Source organism: Denticeps clupeoides, chromosome 20 (assembly GCF_900700375.1).
Source record: "Denticeps clupeoides chromosome 20, fDenClu1.1, whole genome shotgun sequence".
Classification (NCBI taxonomy): Eukaryota; Metazoa; Chordata; class Actinopteri; order Clupeiformes; family Denticipitidae; genus Denticeps; species Denticeps clupeoides.
The window spans coordinates 10,821,783-10,842,277 of NC_041726.1; the positions used below are offsets into that span (position 1 = coordinate 10,821,783).

Here is a 20,495-nt window from a genome sequence, read left to right on the forward strand (position 1 = left end):
ATTTCCCTCCCCACACTTCCTGTTTGGCCGCATTCTCCAGCAGCACCTGACTGCGCGGACAGACTCGTATTCATCTCATTTCCCCTTTGATTTGGCTTGGTTCATTTGTGGTCTTAATTGAAATGACTGCTTTATGTGCGATATTATTTCCCTCCAGGAGCTAAAATGCCTGATTTTTAAAAACATTTTTTGATATAGACTCTTTCTGGTTAGAATGAAATCCAAAATAGCAACCGTGTCTTAATCTATAGTTTTTACTCACTTTACCCGGCTTACTGTATTCGGGAAGGAGCGTTTCTTACTCTGCGCCCGTACAGACGCTGCTGACAGCAGTTCGTCGAGAGCCTGGGCTTCCTGCCCGAGCCGGGAATTTTTCCTGCTTTTCGGCGCTCAACTCCTTCCTTTCCCGAACACCCCATGAGAGTGAGCGTGTATATAATTTTTTTTTGTTTTTTTTTGTGCGCCTTGGAACGCTGTTGTGAATGTTTTAGGCGACCCGGCTCCCCCCTTTGCTGTTCGGTGTTGAGGAGAATCGATAATGAGAGCTTGCGGAGCTGAGACGACCCCCCCACCCCCAACACACACACACACACATATATATAACCTCAACCTATGGAAACAAACCACAGGCAGATGGAGGGGGGAGGGATGAAAGGATGGCGGCGGATGAAGAGAGGCCGAGATGTGGACTGTGTTGATGATGAATTAATCATGTTCCCGCGTGCTGAAATGCTCTGGGCCGGTGCAGCTGAGACCCTCGCCACGTCCCCTCATCCCCGGAGAGCGAAGGCCCTTCACCTGCCTCTCCGCCACTCTTCTTCCTTCCTTCCTTCCCTCCCTTTCTCCTACATGCATCTCCTTTTGTCCTTTTTGTCTTTGTTTTTGTCAACTAAGAATAGAAGTCTTTATTTTCTCATCCCTCTGGTTTCCACTCATATCTGTCTTTTTCCCTGCCATAATGAATCTGTCTCCCCATTATCATAAAAACGGAGGGAATTAGGCCCGGCAGGGCCGAGATTAGCAGCTATTGGGCATAATGGTGTGGAAAGATCTTGCACGTTTCCACAGGTCCTATGAGTTTGTTTTTTTCCCCACGCAGTCTTTCTGGAAGGAGGCTCCTGTGATCTCATTTCATCGCTTACACGAGTAGCGGGTGTCATTTTCTATTTTGCTTTATAAAGCGTGTGTGTTTGTGTGTACGATTCCATTTACACACACGGTCAATAGCTTTACAGACATCCATTCATGGACAGGTGGATGGTGTACAAAGGTGCTTCTACCCCATTCACTGCTCTCACAGACCCCCCGTATTTTAGCGCAGTGTGGGGGGGTTCAAACTCTCACCCACTCGGCGATTCACACGCTGCAAGAACCCCCGGCGGCCCGCTCCGATTTGGAGAAAATCCCTGCACTCGTGACCCTCAGCTGATGATGGCGGCGGGTCCTGGGTTCGACTTCGCCCGCACAGCTGAGCTCGCGCCAGCAAAAACAGGCTTACGACAGTATATACAGGGATTTGCTCTATTTCCTTCTCGAGTGCGTGGTTGAACCTTTGACCTCCTTGAACACACTCAGTCTGATGTTCTCACCAGTGAATGCATGAAGAACTGGTTTCACTCAGTATTCGTTTTAAATCGTGTTACGTTTTTAAGAACGAGGAGATTTTACCAGACGCCCTTGTCCAGAGCGACTTATAAATCAGTAGTTACAGGGGCCGTCCCCCCTGGAGACACTCAGGGTTAAGTGTCTCGCTCAGGGACACAATGGTAGTAAGTGGGGTTCGAACCTGACTATGCTGCAGTCAGACCAAGAACTCCAGAATAATCTAATCCGCTCTAATCTTCAGATTTCCACCGTGAAAATGGCTTCTGTTGACACGGTCGCTAAGCAACGTAATGACGGTAAACTTATAGGCAGCGGTAATTTGTTGCTGTAACCGTGTACAGCCACAATGCACGGTTGGAAGTAACTGTGGTATGGTGGTTCTGTTCCGGACACTGAGGGAATAGAAAGAGGCAGATTTGGAAAAACAAGAGCTGTGCCTGAGAAGCAGAAGAACAAGAACGCTGAGCGGCCGAGCACCACCTACAACTTTTGCGGTATTGGAATCTTATTTGAACGCTGGCTTTCCGTGCACATGCGTTGGGCTTCAGCGAGGGCAGAGTTTCTGAAAGCTGCATGATTTGCCATTCAAATTGATCCCCTGTAGTTAATCTGCCGGCGGGGCGTTCAACAGACAAGGCGTCCCGATCTCATTCATCCAGCCGCTGTTACGGTCTTATTAAAAAAATTAGAACACCCCCGTCTTTTGTGCTCAGTGGAACAGGCCCCGCTCTCTCTCTCTCTCTCCCCCCATACTGTCCCTTGTCACTTTGACTTTGTCATTTTGGCCTGTTGGGTGCAGCTAAGTGCTTCCAGGCAGTTGTTAGCATGGCAAGAATCGCAAGTTACGACGACTGTGAAAAATGACAGAATATGGCGTGAAAAACTCCAACCATCTTTAGGCCCAGGGCTCTTGTGGCCGTGTGAAGGCCTGGGCACCATGTCTACAAAATGATAGTGGTGGTGTTATGCATATTTATGTTGTTGGCCACTGTAGTATAGGTTAAAACGTAGGTTTTTATTTCATGTTTGGAACCCTCTTCATGGAGGGTTTGTTACTGAAATAATTTAGGGGCAAAACAAGCTGCTGTCAAGTGCAATTTATGCAATCCGTTTACCCCCCCCACATCCATGCTTCTTTATTACTTTGGTGAATTTGTGTTCAAGGCAGCTAACCTTCTGGCAGCATTAACAGAGTTAGTGGTTGAACATGTCAGAATTTAGCCATTAATAAAAAAACTAAATAAATAGCAGGTATTGGAAAATAGCAGGCCAAATGGAAAAGACCGTGGGCGGCAGTGACATCATTTCCATTGTCAGGTTGAATTTCCCCTCCTGAAACCGTACACTTGAGTTGGCCAAGCCAAAAATAAAGGATCTGAATAAAACGGACTCAATTATTGACGTATTGAAATTTGAGTGTTTTTTTTTTTGCATTGAATTTTAAATGTTGTCATTACAGTGGTGGTGGACAGTGGTGCCACCAAGGTGCCACTGAGCAAAGCACCGTCCCCGCACACTGCTCCCCGGGCGCCCAGGGGTGATGGTTAAAAGCACAGGACACATTTCGTTGTGTCACTGTGTGCTGTGCCTCACAATGACAATCGCTTCACTTTCACAATGTGCAGTAAGTACTACCGTGGGGGATATAATGCTCAGAACACTTGGACCTGTGGACATGGCGCCTCCTGTCCTGTCTGTTGTTCCGTTGCCATATAAGACTTAGCATCTGAAATATTCCTTCAGCACTACATGTTTTGTTTAGTCAGGATATTGCCAAATACTCCTGACTGATCCAATTTTGTCTCTTTCTCCAGTCTGCATGCATGTCCCTTTTCATCTCCCTTCCTCTGTTGTGGTCTCACGCAATCGTCCTCTTTCGTCCTCTTGCTCTGTCGTGTTAATCTGTTTCAGGTCTGCTTACGGGCTTTAAGAGCCAATTAAGATATCTGAAGTTATCGAACGACGCTGGCGTCTGCGGCACCCATGTTAATATTCGCCCAGCAAGTCATTCTCCACAATATCGCGTCAATATCACAATATAGTGGTTAAGGAAGTGGCCCCGTAATCAGAAGGTTGCCGGTTCGAATCCCGACCCGCCAAGGTGCCACTGAGATGCCACGGAGCAAAGCACCGCCCCCACACACTGCTCCCCGGGCGCCTGTCATGGCTGCCCACTGCTCACTCAGGGTGATGGGTTAAATGCAGAGGACAAATTTCACTGTGTGCACCGTGTGCTGTGCTTCTGTGTTTCACATGTGACAATCACTTCACTTTACTTACTTTACACTTGTTTTACGTGGTGTTTAACTGTATTCCATGCTGATTAATGGAAATAAAATCGCTTTTGCAGAAAATCTGCAGTATCGTTTTCCTGAGCTAATAGCTGTTCCATAAATGGGGTGTAGCCAGATTAAAAGACATAAAGAGAGCAACTAGGTCATGTGGAATTGTTAGTGGTTAAGGCTACAGTTAGGACATAAATAACATGTGTTATTTATTCTTCTGACTTTTGGATTACTGTTTACAAGGTCCAATGAATAACTAAAGGCCACGTTAGACATGATTGATGCATTCCCATTCAGAACGTGACTGACGCTTTCTAATGACATTGATTTTTTTTTTTTCTTTTTTTGTATGAAGCCTCTGATGGTCTCTCTCTGTTATGGGTTAAGTATGTCTGGGTCTGTCCTGGTGGGGACCCGGTGTCTCTCTGAAGCCCAACCTGGCCCATCTGTTCAGGGGTCTTTACTCTAATCACCCAGCCACCCTCTCGTGCCAGCAGCACCCTGCTCACCACCAAGCCACGTGGCATCTGCGTGTCCCTGACTCTGCCTGTCCGTCAGAGGAGATGCCAATCTGGACACCTTGTGTCTCAACACAAACGTGTGAACGTGTGGTTTTTTTTTTTTTTTTTTTTTTTGCTCTGTCTGGGAGCAGAGATGGAAGCTCCATGTTGAACTGGAGGAATAACGTTGTCTGGCGACTTTTCGGGAGTAATCTCCCCCCTCCCCCCTTAATCTGGCGTTTCCTCACCCTGGCTCTCCTTTAATCCCGGTGTTTTAATCGGCACACTCAGACAATGCCGCGCCATGAAGTGAGCGATGAAGCAGAGGGAGATTGGGGCGGGGTTAGAGACTACGCCGGATGCCACGAGTAGTTGCCGACCCCGGAATGCGTGCTTTTGAAAGGGAGATGCGGAGCTGTTAGACATTGAGAGGATGAAGGTTCTACCAGCAGGATGCCACTGGTTAAGCTCGCTGTAGGTGACGCCTTCCCGAAAATCAGCTTTGGGATGAATGAGCTTGTCTGGCATCAGTGCTGTGCCAATCTGTGTGTGTGTGGTGTGTGTGTGTGTGTGGGTATTTTCTCCCCCAAGGCACTCTTTTACCACAGCCAGTTACCCTGAATCATTGTCCCTACGTGCCACCATGTCTGTGCCACAGTTTCTCCTGGCCTGTGTGTGTGTGTGTGTGTGTGTGTGTGTGTGTGTGTGATATTGTGCCAGTTATAACTGGTGTGTGAGAACGATGCTCAGAGCTGGTAGGAGAGTTGCTATAAAAGTCCAGAGTGGAAGCGCAGTGAGTGGGAGAGACACTGGAACGTTCAGACCACAGTGACGATGCAGAAAAGAGAGAGAGAGAGAGAGCGAGTCAGTGCTGCATTCCTCAAATAACACGGAGAGAGAGAAACCAGGCCAAAGCAGTAGCAGACATGTTTATTCCATCTCTTAAAGACACAGTAGTCTCCCCTTCCTTTACCCAAACGTACTACTGGAGAACTAGAGCCAGCTGTTCAAATGAGTGTGTCTATTTATAATAATTATGATCATTTGAATACATTAAAAATGAGCGACTTGTTTTTCTTTTGATTCTTTTTTTATATTATTATAAACATGAAGATTCAATATTGATTTATTGTCAGTACAACAGTATACACAGTATTAAAAAATGTTGAAATAATGTTTCACACAGACCCCCTATAGTGCAATCATAAAAGAATATGAACGTATATGCAAACTAAACTAAACTAACTTAAACTAAAACTTAAATACTGTATAGATGTCTATGAGAGGAAAGTAAAACTTTTCTGTACAGTGAACAGGACAAAGAGGACAACATCATGTAGGATGCTTGTAAGTGGATATGTTGGATATTTCAAACAGAACACAAGACAAACGTGCAAAAATGAGCAGAAATGTCAGTATGGTCAGTATGTTTTCAGGCGCATAAGACTGGAAGTGTATTGTTGTTGAGTTGATCAGTGTTTTGCTGATGGCAGTGCATTGAGTTCATTGAGAATTCTCACCGCTTGTGGGCAGAAGTTCTTGCAGCATCTGGCAGTTACAGTTCTGATGCCGCAGAACCGCCCGCCAGACGGTAGGAGGGAGAACCGGGCGTGTTTCGAGCTTGACTGATGAGGTGCTTCTCCTAGAGCTGAGAGCTGGGTAGAAGTGGAACCCCAGTCTTCACTGTCCGCTGCAGGGCCTTCTGCTTGGCGACAGCGCGGTTCCCGTACCAGACAGTGATGTAGCAGCAGAGAGCACTGTCAATGGTCCCCCGGTAGAATGACGTGAAGATGGGAGGCTGGAGGTTGGCCTGGGTTTTCTGAAATAAAGAACGTTATTTATTAAAAAAATATCTGCGTTGTAAATGCTGCTTTTGTAAATGTAAAATTCTTATATCCTGAATGTGTACAAGTGCCATCACATTCAAATCGAAGTAATAATTATGTGTGTACTATATATGCGATGAATGAATCTTTTTTTGGGTACACGTAAATATGTAGTTTTATCAAACTTTAATAATGATTATTTGGACTTTTTGTGTTTTTTTTTTTTTTTTGTTTTTTTTTTATATCATCACTGTAATACACAAGTATGGTATTTACAGCAAAGGATTTTTCCCAAATATGAAATTTGGCCCACTCAAAACCTGACAATCATACCATGATGATTTCAGTATGGGAGCTTTACAGAGGAGTGTTTACAGGGTCCGCTGATCAACCCTGCAACTCTGACATAAGAGCAGGTTGAGGTGCAGAATTAGCCTCTAATGGAAATCACGGCACCCCGGATTCATCTTTTCCAGTCCAGCCGAGCCCATGTTTGGGAGGCAAGCTGCGGATTGGGCGTTCGGTGAATCGGGACTTTGTGTTTCCGCACCGTGCACTTGAACTTTGAAGCTCAGCATTCCTCAACGCCACACTAAAGGGTGCCCGGTAGTCCTCAGATTGGAGCCAGATTGGAGATGTTTGTAAGATCAGTGGTGGCCTGGGTTCTATTGCAAGTGTCCATGAGTCGTCGAGGAGCAGACATATTATAGGATTGTGCATCCGTTTGTGCATGTGTGCATGTATGTGTATAGTCAGTAATATTGTTCTAAACTTTAATACTAGTTGTACGCTGATGTCATTGACTGCTCTGTGCGTCTGCACTCCGTAGCTATTTTTGAAAAACTGCTTTAAATATTTTATCTTCCTGGCCGCGTGTTTAAAGCAGTAAGAGTGTCCGCTGAGGGAAGAAAAGGCTCCGCATGTCAAGTTTATGATGGTCTTATAAAACATTTTATTTATATCTGTTCCTGTGGATGTGGCTGCCCTCACTGGCTCATTGCAAGCGGCCTCGTGTCCAGGCCTGTCTCCAGATTGTGACCCCACCACTGCTCCTACGTCTGAGGGGAGGGGAGGGGAGGGGAAGGATTATCGGAATTTGTCTATGGATTGATCCTAAATTGCAGATAATTTTTTTTTTTTTTTATGTGGCTGTATTCAGCATTTGACCAAGATCATGTTCCCACCACCACATTTCCTGGAGTGTTTGAGTTCGTATGGGGATTTGTCATGTGTTCTTTTTCACAGCGAATGCAAAGCGGCTCTCGCCTTTTCCACAGACTAGCTGCCTAGTTTCACTTTTGTTCTGGATTAAATGCTGCATGAAATGAAATGGAATGAAAACCAGATCTCACTCTTGTAATCCAATATAGGGGTCTAATTTTACCAAAATGAGCTTTTAATGAACAGATTAATTTTCATTCAAGTCCATTACTTTCTGGATTATCATGTTTGTGAAAGCAACAAAGAACGTTGTTGGGGGCTGAGGCTTCTTCCTGATCTCTTGACCTTTGACCCTTAGCACTTAAGTGAGGGTATGTCCAAGCTGCTGTTCCCTAGGGGTCTGTAGGCTGCAGGATGGGTGGCCTGGTCTAGTACCTAATGTCCACTCTCTCGCTTTCTCTCATTATTTAGAACAGTAAACACATGGCAATATACTCCCATATGGTTTTGGATGTGCTCTGTATTCCTTACGGTATAACAGATATATTTTCATACACATTGATGCTAAAAATATGAACATTATTTGAAATCTCGATGTAGACCTATGATGTAGAATTCTCTTATTAGTCATAGTTCTACATACATCATATATTCATCATTATACCAGTTGTTTTGCTGCAAATCGGGTCTAATTTGCACAAGATAAGGTCTGAGTGAACAGTGCAGTGAAAATATGTAATTGTGTAGACTTGTCTCAAAGACTTTCATAAAAATAAACCTCTTTCCTGCATCCTGCAGTGGCTCCGCCTTCCTTTTGTTTTTCTGCCCCTGAAATGCTTGTTGTTGTCTAACGGATCTGCCCCACCTACGCCATTACCTGTTGTAATTCTGCTATTATAATCAAGTTGACCCGACTTGTTTACTTTTCCCCCTTTTCTCGGCTCATTGTACGAAAAAAACGTACAAAAAGTCGGATGTTTGCAGGTCTTACTAAACTGCCTCAGTGGGGCGTAGGGAAGCCCATCAGTTCAGATAAGCGTAGCTTAACGGCGTTTTTTTGGGAATACGCCTTGTGGAATTTGGGTTTGAGCGCTAATGCTGCTAAGCCTGTCTGAGTAAAGTCAGTTAACCTCCCATGACCCCGATGCGCTCCGAAACTCGGTAAATGTGGCAACGTCAGGCCTGGCATTGGGTGCTTCCTGGCGGCTGTTTGCGTTTGTGGAGTCTGTGCTTTGATATAGAAACTGAAGGAATGTAAAGAGTTTTTTTTAATTTTTTTTATTATTATTATTATGTGGTGTCCATGAGATCCTATCCGACTGCTCGTTATCTGAGCTCTTGGCGTTGCAGCAACGACCCGGCTATCTGTGGGATCTGACTGCCTGCCTCTGCACGTTTCCCAGCCAAAATGTCTTCTTCAGAGCCGAGCTCTTGCTTGCTTCGGGGGGTTGGGGCGGGCGAACCCTGCACCAGATCAGACGAGTGGATGTGGCCGTTCACCGGCATGAAAAGAGCCGAGAAAGAAGAAAGAATGAGGGAGGGTGAAGAGGAGGGGAGGGGTGGCAACAAAAGCGGGGGGGGGGGGGGGGGGGGGGGGATGGGGGGGGGGTGAATGAATGAGATCTTTCTCTGGATGGGAGGACAGGACAGGACAGAACAGGCAGTTCACTATCTGCTGGCCTCTACACCAGCAAGGCCCTCTGCTGGTCATCACCGTCCCTCTCTCTCTCTCTCTCTCTCTCTAGTTGAAAACAAAAGAACAATCTGGAGAAGTGTGTGGTGGAACCCATTTGCTTTTGTGACCTTAAACTTTGATGGATGCTGTGTCTTCCAGCATGACGATGCTCCCAATCCCTTCCCTTCCAGTAAAGTAAAAGGACCGCAGAGATTGAGACAAGGAGCACTGACACAAATTGCAGACAATTTGGAGAACGATTTGATGCAACATATGTCTGGACAGAGGAAGAGTTGGTTTTTTTTGTCATTTTCCCATTCTGACTATTTCAATTTGGTGACTCCATCTTCTGTCGCCAAATTTCTATCTGCTGCCAGTCCACACAAAGTTGATTTAGTTATTCCTGCATTTCTCTGCTTTGGTTATGTCTATAAATGAATTGTAAGCGGGTCGTGAAATAGAGCGGGTGACATGGCGATCTTGGAGTTGCCCGTCGTGTAAACGTTCCAGGTGAAGGTGCAGGCGGGAACGTCAGAGGTCGGCATTAATCGGGGAAATCGTTCAGGGCCTGACTGGGAGACTGTGTGAGAAGAGCTGGAGAGCATGAGAACTCTGAGGCCACAGAGGGCCAAAGAACCTCCACCTTTTCAAACTTCAGCCCCTTTTACTTTTCCTCTTGCTTTCTCTTCTGGCCTCTCAGTGCACTTTATTATCTGCATTTTAAAAGCCTCAAGCACTTAGACCCCGGGCAGAAAGCACGTTGAGCCACAATGCTGCCTTGGCCGGCCTCCATCGCGATGGCCTGGCTTGAGAAGACCGGCGCTATCATTGGGAACATCAGAGGAACCGGAGCACCTCCGGAGCCCCCGTTCACATGGCCAACCCTCCAAAAACATTATTCATCGGCCTCTCTTAATAGCATGAGGCCCGCTTCACCTTTTTTTTTTTTTTTTTGTCCAAAATCTTTTCTGTCCAAGCGGAAGGAGCTTTGGAAAGTACCCACTCCATCTTCACAAGAGCGTGTGACATGAATTGCCAGGGTGGGAGCATGAAGTTGTCACCATTTGAAGCTCTTTCTGAAGGCAATTGCGTAAATCTGGTCTATAGAGCAGAACAATCGATCCCGAGAGGAAGGGACGCGAGAGCAATGACAGACGGACAGGTGTGTGGACGTTGTAGAGACTTAAGACTAAAGGAAGGAAGTCAAAAGCCAGGAGACAAGGCGAGGCTCGCCGGAGAACAAATGTTGGAGATAAAGAGGCCGCTGGTGGGTGGGGTCTGTACGTTGAGCGATGGGATACGGCTTGGCACCGGATTTTAGGGCAGCGACCAAGTAGCCCAGCTGTTTCACGCCTCCTGTTTTTTAGGCCGCAGCTGGCGTCTTCGTGGTTAGGGGTGCGACCTGAATGTACGGGGTGCGGCCGTTTTGGGAATTTTCCGGGGATGACTGGGGAGGACCGCTGCAGAGAGATTCGGAGAATTCGTAGCTCGCTGAAGTGGCGAATTTGCGGGGGCGTAGAGTGGAGATGAGGTCATGTGGACACCCCCGACCGAGCTGGCCCGAGGTGCATCGATCGTGTGATGTTTTCCGGCATCCATTTCGTTAATTACCCCCGTAGGCGCGGGCTTGTTAGCAGCCTGCGTGTAATAGACTAATGAAGTGGGCTTCACGTGCGTTACCCGAGGTAAAACCGTGCCATACCATTATTATCCTATCTTTATATGCACGGATAACAATGTGTTCAGATGTGTTTAAAGTTCCTTGGGGAAAAACAGACACGGTTCAATCTGAAATGTGAATTGTGTGCAGAGTTGTGCATCAGATCTTTTGCCGGAAAATGAGGATTTCTTTGATCAAGCCTGAGGGGTATGACCATGAGGGTGATGGTCACATAATATCATAACTGTTCACTTCAGTATTTGATTATGATTAATTATGACGGAAAAAAATACTCCACTAAATGATTTATTCGAAATATTTAAAGGTTAAAAAAAAAAAAAACACAGCTAGGTTCTGTCAACTGGGCTTGGCAAATCTTCAGGGTGAATGTCACCCAAGCGGCCTTTTTTTTTCCCGCAATAAACCCGTTGGCTTATGGGAAAATGATATGAATGTAAGAGAATGGCTGGCGCTTGCTCCATGCCTGAAAATGTTCTTTTTCATTTCTGTTGGATTCACTGTGCATTCAATTACGCGAACGGAATCACGTGAAACAATCACATGATTGCACTAGCTTGATCGGAACATGGCTGTTACTGATTTGAACGCTATAGGCTGTATATCATATTGAATGTTGTTGGGGTGCCACTCGCGTCGGCCCGTCATGTTACACCCCTGCTGAGTAAATGAACGAGATTGATGTGTCTAGAGGGTGACAGCTGGTGTCACCTGTCTGTCCACCCAGGCTACACATAAACCACAGGCGTTCCTGAACACATGTTCCTCATATGCGTCAGTGTCTAGTGTGTCTAGTGTGTGTGTGTGTGTGTGTGTTCTCTTTTCTATACACATGTGATTGCAAGTAAAAAAATGGCATAAACTAAACCAGGATGATCTAATACTGACCAAAAAGAGGTGACGACATTACGGGGTGCTTGTGGCGCTGCATCAGTTACATTTACATTTAGAGCATTTATCAGACGCCCTTATCCAGAGCGACTTGCTCCCCCCCCAGGAGCAACTCAGGGTTAAGTGTCTTACTCAGTGACACAATGGTCGTAAGTGGGATTTGAACCCGGGTCTTCTGGTTCACAGGCGAGTGTGTTACACACTAGGCTACTACCACCCCTTACATCAGTCATATGACGTCTTCGCACTCGTTCGTTTATCTATTTCTGTGTTGTGCAGGACTCCCACTCGCTGTAAGCCCTAGAGGACGTGTCACCTGGTAGGAGAGTCTAGCGCGCTGTGGGTGGGTGGACGGGGCTTGTCCCGGCTGGCGGTGCCGTTTAGCTCGGTTCGGGCCAGCCCCGGAGCAAAGCGTGCATCCCTCACTGGCTTCATTTTGTCTTTTTCCACCGTTTTCTGAGCTCCCTTCGAGTCTAAGGGGGTGTTGCAGAGACAGTCACCCCATGCTTAGGCGGGGATAACGTGTCTGTAAATGTGCAAGGGTCCGATGCTGTCTGCCGTTATTCACGGCCTTCGGCTCGACAGAGGAGCTGTGGGTGTGTTTTTCCACACCATTTATTGCCAATCTTGGCACCGCTTCATATCGATGCTTCTGCGGAGCTCGGTGTTCGTAAAGAATCGTGGCATTCTGTTCAACTGGACACATTGTTTATTTTTGGACTGTGATTCTGGTTGTAATTAATTTCTTACCGGCCACGGAGTAATGCAGTTTACCGTTTTATCAAAATGCCTTGTGACGTGGTGATGAGTTGCACCATTGCACAATATCAAAATCTCTAAAGACCTTTCATCCAACTCTCTGTCTGTCCTGCTGCAGTACAGCACCTTCAAGTTGTGTGTGTGCGCGTGTGTGTGCGTGTGTGTGCGTGTGTGTGTGTGTGTGTGTGTGTGAGCATTCCATTTTAATGAATATCCCTAGCTTGCAACGCTCGGCTCTAGCCTGCTTGCTTCAGCATCGTTGAAGTGGAATAAGTGGTGCAGTCAGGACTGCAGAATGCAGTGGGCTGCACAGCTCTGTAAATGGGTATTGATAGTCACATTTTGAAATCGGGTCGTACACACCTCATACCCTGTCTTTAAAAATCTATTTAAATGCATTTAACTGTACGTTTGAACATGCATGTCTCTGTACAGCGGGAGCTTTGGAATAGATAGTCCAGATCATGCTCCTCTGTGCTCGGCTCGCCAGGCCTTGGATGAATATTCATCCCGCGTGATTGCGAGGTCTCCAATTTTTGAGAGAGAGATTCCAATTTTTATACTTCTCTCTTGTTGGACTTTCATTTCAGCGTCAATTCTCCCCTCTCCTTAATCCCACATCTCATCTCATGTCAGACCGTGACCTAGATTTATGTAACCTCCCCCCATCCATCCATCCGTTTCCCTCTGGACTCTTCCTCTCTTTTTCTCTCCCCTCTGTCTCACACTTTTCTCCTCTCTAACCCAGGCAGGGTTTTATTTTTCAGATGGTTTCTTCACTTCTTTTTTGGAATTAATGCTCTATTGTTTGAGGTTGGGCATGTCTGAAAGAGAGAGTGTGTCTGCGTGTGTTTACTGCTGCGTGTTTAACCCCTTGACCCCTCTGCTGCTCCTACAGGCGACAGGAAGTGCCGCATTCACCCCGGCGGGTCGTGCTTTAAATATCTGCAAAGGGCCGAGAAGCAGGCTTGGAGGGAAGTGAACTGCAGGTTCAGACGCTTACCTGCTTCTCTGGCACTTAACAGGCACAGCTCTCCGTGCTAATGGGGCTGATCCTGATCCTGATCCTGTGTGTGGGTGGGTGGGTGGGTGTATGGGAGTTGCACTGCTGCAGCCCCTGCACTGCTCAGAACGTTGTGAGGGATAGCGAGTGTGGGGGAAGGGTGCAGTGTTGCATTGCAGGACTGGAGAGACCCAGAGCAGGGATGCAGCGAGAGCGTTTTATATCCTGCATCTTTCGATTCCACCCTCGTTCTTCTTATATTTCAACATTTGATGGTTTTGTGCCACACGGTTTGGAGAAATCATAAACCCACTCTGTATTTTACTGCATTGTTGAATTTTTTTGTCTAATGGTTTACAGAATACTGGCACCCAGCTTTGAGGGTTGGGGTTTCCTCCAGCACATTAGTGCTATTTCACGTTTAAATGTAATTTCACAACTTAAAATGACTAGTACCTCTGAGATGAAATGAGTTGAACGCACCATCAGTACAAATGTACATTAACACCGATGGACATTTTCAGAGTATCTTAATCCCACATACGATCTCGCAGATATTGGTGTAAATGGGCAACTGATCAGTGTGAGACACTTTAGCTGTGTGCCCTCTGGGTGCCCGTATCCCAGTGTCACAGGCACACCTGTGTTTTTCACCCCAGCACGGCACGTCCCGCCTCAGTTTCTCAAGCTAATCGCTGTTAATTGCAGCCCCAATGCCAAAATGCTGTGTTGGACTTTACTTCTGCTTAGGCATTAGTTTTAGCATTTAGCATTAGCGCACGTGTTTTTGTGTGAGCTTGAGTTGCGAGCAGGACCATGTTGAGAAACCTTCAGATTTGGTGGGTTTATCGTGGGCCAAATGTCTGGATCCCAGACATTTGGTGCCCTGAGATCCTGTTAGACTTTGTGGCTGGTAAAGAACAGTTAATTCCAGTGTTTGAGCTGAATGAACTTTCCTGCATGGTCAGGAATATGTTTTCCACTTGATTGGTACCTGTCGTTAACAAATCGTGATATTTGGGGAAAAGTCTACATAGAATAGATTCAGTGCACGTTGGGACATATTTTACTGGATAGATCTTAGTATTTAGTATTAGTATTTTGAAAGTCATCTACTCTAGTTATGAAGGTGTGGTAGTAGCCTAGTGGGTAACACACTCGCCTGTGAACCAGAAGACAAAGGTTCAAACCCCACTTACTACCATTGTGTCCCTGAGCAAGACACTTAACCCTAAGTTGCTCCGGGGGGGGGGCTGTCCCTGTAACTACTGATTGTAAGTTGCTCTGGATAAGGGCGTCTGATAAATGCTATAAATGTAAATGTAAATGAGAGTGTGGAATGTCCTGTAGGTGTTCAAATAGGGATCACCACTCCTGTCAATCACGGAATGTTTCATCATAGGATAAAGGTGATTATTCATAATCAGCTTGTTGACACCCCTTGATCTTAACTTTGCTCTTGTTCTTGAACTCATTCAGAATGTAACAAGACATTGTAAATTTATTCAAATCCACGACCTTTCAAACCTGTTGAGGTTTAATTTTAATAATAAAAATTATTATTATTTATTATAACTATTAATTAATCGTTACCACAAAGCTTCTGTGAGGCTGATTCACATGACATTGCCAAACATCTCTGAAAATTTGAGTGTGCTGCTTCTAAGCTGTGCAGCTCTCATGCTTACATTGACAGCATTTATCACATTCCCTTATCCAGAGAACCTTACAATCAGTAGTTACAGGGACAGTCCCCCAGGAGACGCTCAGGGACACAATGGTAGTAAGTGGGGTTTGAACCTGGGACTACTACCATCTATATAGATCTATTATTATGAAGCGTTGATGCCACACAAACTACAGATCCCATAATGCAATGAGTCAGTAGCCTTGCCAAACGTGACCTTTACACTGCAGCTTCACAATTGCAGTTTCCACAGCGACGGCAAACAGGTTGTGAAGCAGCTCGAAATTCTTTTTTTCAAGCGTCAGTCACCAAAGCGCCGTCCAAACTCGATCGTTTTGTCAGCAAAGTGCGCACTGCATTATGGGATCTGTAGTTGGTGTGTAATCAGAGCTTCATATCGCCAAGCCATAGTAATAGATCGATATAAAGTTATCTTATGGGATGTGGCCCATGGCCCTCAAGTGCTTTAGTACATACCCATATGTAGCTCTGGCAAATTATGGGTTCATCCCATAAGTAAAGCCCAAAAGAATCTATAACGTTGTCAAAATGTTGAGTTACATCCTTGGAACTCATGTTTCCAAATGAAAGGCTCCTGTTCCAATTTGTCACCCATCTCTATGTAGCCCACATGACAAGTGAGATTAGAGGTTAATGCACTTTTGGTAATCATTCACTCTACTTTCTGTTTATCTAGTTACAGGAAAAACATAACGTGTGTGTGTGTGTGTGTGTGTGTGTGTGTCTGAGAGAGAGAGAGAGGGTCTGTAAGTCTCCAGCTTTAGCTTATTGTTGTGTGAAAAGCACCATTGCTTTCCATACCTGGCCATGAAGCAGAGAAACACACACACACACACACACACACACACACACACACACACATTTATTTAATAAATGCACAGCTGACTTCTGGGAGAAAAAGAAACACACCCTCCCATTCTATTCCTCCTAACACACACACACACACACACACACACACTTGATTGAGTCTCATTGAGGGAGTCGTAGCACATGCTCCGGCACAAGCAGTGACATCACCTGCCTTGTGGTCAAAGTACAGTTCCTCTATTCGACTCTGAGCACGCCGGCTGCTCCACAAACACACCCGCACGCCGCTAACACCCTCGCCCGGGTCTTGGGCTGAAGAAAAGAAGGCGCTCGTGGGACTTCGTTACACTATGGATGTGTGACCCCGGAGCCCTTGGACCTCCCCGGGATCTTTTGAAGGCCTCTCTCCTGCTTTTTCTTTCCCGGTCGCCTGCATTCATCCTGTCTTGATTTGGGTTGGAAGCGAGATGAGCTCCGCCGCTGCTTACCGGCAGTTTCTCCAGGACCTCGAAGAAAAGAAAGGTCTGTTATTTACTCTCCTTCCCTTCTCTCGGTTCTGAGAAACGGTACTTGTGGGGTTTATTGTGTGTGTGTGTGTTGTGTTTTTTTTTTTCTGAAGATTAGAACTTTATTTTGAAAGACAGCTGCTGGGCGTCCTTGTGCTCGGCGTCCTCGGCACTCTTTTGTCTGGTTGACTCTCCCTGACTCGGTGAAATGCAGCTTCAGCACCGATAAGCCTCGGTTTGTTTGCGTGTCTGGAAATGAACGCGCCGTATGCGGGACCTCTGTTGACAGTACGGGTCCGAGGTCTTGCCGGGGTCTGGGACCGCTCGGGCTGGACGGCTGCATCAACCGGTGTCCCCTGTCCACGGCAAGGTCGCGGTCAGCTGTGCTTCCGAACAGGGACTCTCTCTGGCCCGCGCCACGCCGCCCGCCGCTCCCCCGTCTGAAGGCCGCGGGGTGTGAAACCGGAGTTCTCTGACGCCTCGGGACGCTGCGCCTTGTCGCCATGGCAGCCAGAGCAAACCCGCGGCTTCCATTAAGCCTCCGCACTCGGTAGACATCAACCGGTGGATACCGGAGATGATTTGTGTGTGTACTGTATTTGACAAAGCAGAATGATGACTGTGTGTGTGTGTGTGTGTGTGTGTGTGTTCTCTTGCGTGTTTGGCCATGATTTGTTTAAAGGGAGGTTCTGGGCTTATCTCACAGTGACTCGGTTCACTGTGTCCACATGCATTAGAGTGTGTGACTGTGTTTCTGCTGCTCCTCATTTTATTTTTGCCTTTTGTTTTTGTCACGTAAATTGAAAGTGGTACGATCTCTATTTTTGCGATTTTGTTCTAATTCAATCCGGGATCATGGGACCCATATTTGCTGTCCGTATTCCAGAACATGGCACCAACCTGGCGCTGAGCGTTTGACATATGGAGGGATGTGGGGAGGGGAGGTGGCGGTTCACTTCGTACCCCAGCAGAATCAAACACTGAGGCCTTTGTCTGGCTCCGGTCGTATCCCACAAGCCCCAAAAAAAGTCTCTTTAACAATCAAATCATGCGCTGGTGTATCTTTAACCTTGTTGGGCTTTGAGCTTGGCTTTGTCTCCCTGATTGCCATTATCAGCCAATACGGGACAGATTAGGGCGAAAATGCTGCCGGTTTTATTTCTTTTTTTATCTCAGGGTGGATGTGTTGGGTGGGGGTGCGGACAGTAGATTAGATGCCTGATGTAGGCTGTGGACGGAGATCGGATGGGGACAGGTGGTAGGTGAGGGTGGTCAGAAAACAGCAGGTATCCCTGTGTGTGTGTGTGTGTGTGTGTGTGTGTCAGGTGGGGGTGTACACAGCAGTTCATTAGCTGTCCCGTCTCCCCACGGCACTGTAATCCACTAACGCTGATTAGCATCAACCCCGCACGACATGTGCTCAGACCTTTTCTTTTTCACCAAGACGTACAAAGGCTCATACAGGACATGCGATTTAGCTCCCTGCCCCATCTTATTATCGCAATTATCTTATCTTTCTAGTCATTGTCAATCCAACAAAAGGAGTTGTTTTCTTGAGTTATCTGTGATGATGCTTCTACCAACCGATCAAATCCTTTTTTAAGGAACTGAGAGAACAACCTCTTTTATTTCAAGGGGGTTTAAAATGGCATGTTCTCTACAATGCATTTCTTATTAGTTTTACTAAAATATTACCTAAAAAACGGGATTTGGCTAAAGTGGTTTGAACAATGAGCTCCTATCACACACCCCCCTCGCCGCTCTCCTTGGCGTTCCGCCCTCGTGCCCGTCCAAGGTCAGTTGCAGCGCTCCTCAAGCAGACATGCATATTTCCATCCAGACGCCATAAGGCCTTCTACCCAAATTTAGACGTGGAATCCGGCCGTGCCGGCCGACTTCGCTTTCTGCTAACATTCACGGTGCGGCCATAGCGGTATCAAATGCATCTTTCTCCCCCCAGCACCACGCAGCTGCCAGAAGCAGTCAGGTTCCACACAGTCCTTCATTCAGGCCCGAGTTCTTGCGGGCGAAGTGATGCAGGTTGCAGCAGCGCCTGAGTGCCTTCCGTAAACGTTGGGGACTTTTTTTTTTGCGTGTTTTAAAGACACTGAAGGTCCATTGTGAACACGGTGGAGGCAGAGGAACCTCATCCACCGTAATGGAACCACGATGGTTCACTCTTCTACATCTGTGGCCCTTCTGTTCTGGTTTAATGTCTGGAAATGAATGAAGCTGGCACAATAGGCATGAAATGGAAAATTCTTACTTTGAATTTAGAGAAATAGAAAATAAAATTCTAAATATTGTTATTATTGTTGTCAGCCCGGTGATATCTTGTAGGCTTTATTATTTTTTTTTCACATTTTAATTGAATGAGCAAATTACCTCAAAACAGTCTCACAAAATGTATAAAGAGCAATGTTATGTTTAGTTATTATACAGGGTTATAGTTGGTATGTTAGCAATGCACTTACATTACAGCAATACATTCTAGTTACCAGTGTATAAATTAATATTCATTTTAAAATCTTTTATTCTCTTGATAAAATATTCTGTGTGTTTACGATATTTAAAAAAAAAAATAAAAAAAAATTTAAATCTCTGTTCACCTCTATCTCAGTTGATAGTTCTTAATTGTCAATCAAGGCCTATACAGGGTTTAAGAAAGGCTGCGGTGTCGTTGCGTGTGGGTTAGCGGCGATGTTTGCCTTTCCATGATGATATCATCAAACGGCAGGAAAGCCCTTTGATCTCTGTCACTCGGCTCATGACCAGGCTTCCACCATACTGAAGCAAGTCCGGTCACATGACCCTACTTGCTGTTCTTAAAACACGCGGGCTGCTACCAGCATGCCCGCCTCAATAAAAGGCAGTGAATGCATGTGTGATGCTGTTTCTAGCAGCACATCTGTGTGTGTGTGTGTGTGTGTGTGTGTGTGTGTGTGTGTGTGTGTGTGTGTGTGTGTGTGTGTATGTGTGTGTCTTTGGAGAGACATTACAGAATTGGCATTAATATTTTTTTTTGCGAACTGTATATTAGGCCATGCAATTTAATGTGCACGAAAACTATTCTTATGCAGACATTCTTTGTGTGTGTGAGAGAGACTACAGGCCAGAGGCAGCAGAGAGTCCGCCTGACGCCCAGATGTCACCGGCGAGATAAAGGCTTCAGTTGTGGTATCTGTACCGTGCCACGTGGGCGTGGTGCCCCTCATGAGACACTGGCGCTACGGGTGTAAACATGAGCCCGGGAGCGCTGTGCTGCCATGTGCATATAGCGCCAACTATGGACCCCGTGCGGGAACAGTAACAGATTGTGTGTCCTCGTTACTGTGCATGTTGCTAATTACACTTTTAACGATAGAACTGTACCCCTAAAGAAAGAAAAAAGAAGTGCCAAGCTGTTTGGCGCTGTACTGAGTGGCTGAATGTGGTCTCTGTTCTGAAGAAGGGTCTCTTTAATCACTGAGCGGAGGGGAAAATGTAATTATACTGTATAGTGTGTGGTGGGAAGATGCGTTGTGTGAGCTGTGTGTGTGTGTGTGTGTGTGTGTGTGTGTGTGTGTGTGTGTGTGTGAGAAAGAGAGAGACAAATGAGCCCAACTTCTGTTCCCTGTTCTGCCGGTCTGAAGGCCTTTCTTGGCTGTCATGGCGCAACCTTGTTCTCTCCCAGCTGACTCACACAGATGTCAAGATCCACTAAATCAGTCAGCATTCCACCCACAAGTGTCTTCTGATGATTGTAATTACGTCGATATTTCGTTCACACGCTCCACCCAAACCCAGGCTTCTGCCTTTTTTCCCTCTTTTTCTCCTTTTATCATCTTCTCTTTGATGACTCTTGTATGCTTCGGGGTTCATTCCAGCACCCCATGGTGCAGTTAAGACACAGTTGTGTTTTAATGTGGGTTTGGCAGAGCAATTGCTTCCTATTTGGTTTTTCTTTCCTTCATGGCTGCTTGAACCAAATACAATCTTACTTAACAGGGGAAACCCAAAACAAATCTGTGACCTTTGACCCAGGATAGTGTCATTGCTGACGATGAGAGTTTACTTACCGGAATGGATAAAGCAGTGTGCAAAAGTGGGTG

General features: G+C 46.2%; 1 protein-coding gene across 11 annotated transcripts in view; it reads left to right on the forward strand.

Moving 5' to 3' along the window:
• Positions 1-20,495, forward strand: part of macf1a (microtubule actin crosslinking factor 1a) — a 131,809-nt gene that overhangs the window by 10,578 nt on the left and 100,736 nt on the right. The window contains exon 1 of one of the 11 annotated variants that reach the window (XM_028963292.1): positions 16,159-16,420. The exons of the other annotated variants lie outside the window; for them this stretch is intronic. Coding sequence (XP_028819125.1) covers positions 16,366-16,420 — 55 coding nt within the window. The 5' untranslated portion in view covers positions 16,159-16,365. Of the gene's footprint in view, positions 1-16,158; positions 16,421-20,495 lie in introns of those variants that run through there. 11 annotated transcript variants of the gene reach the window in all.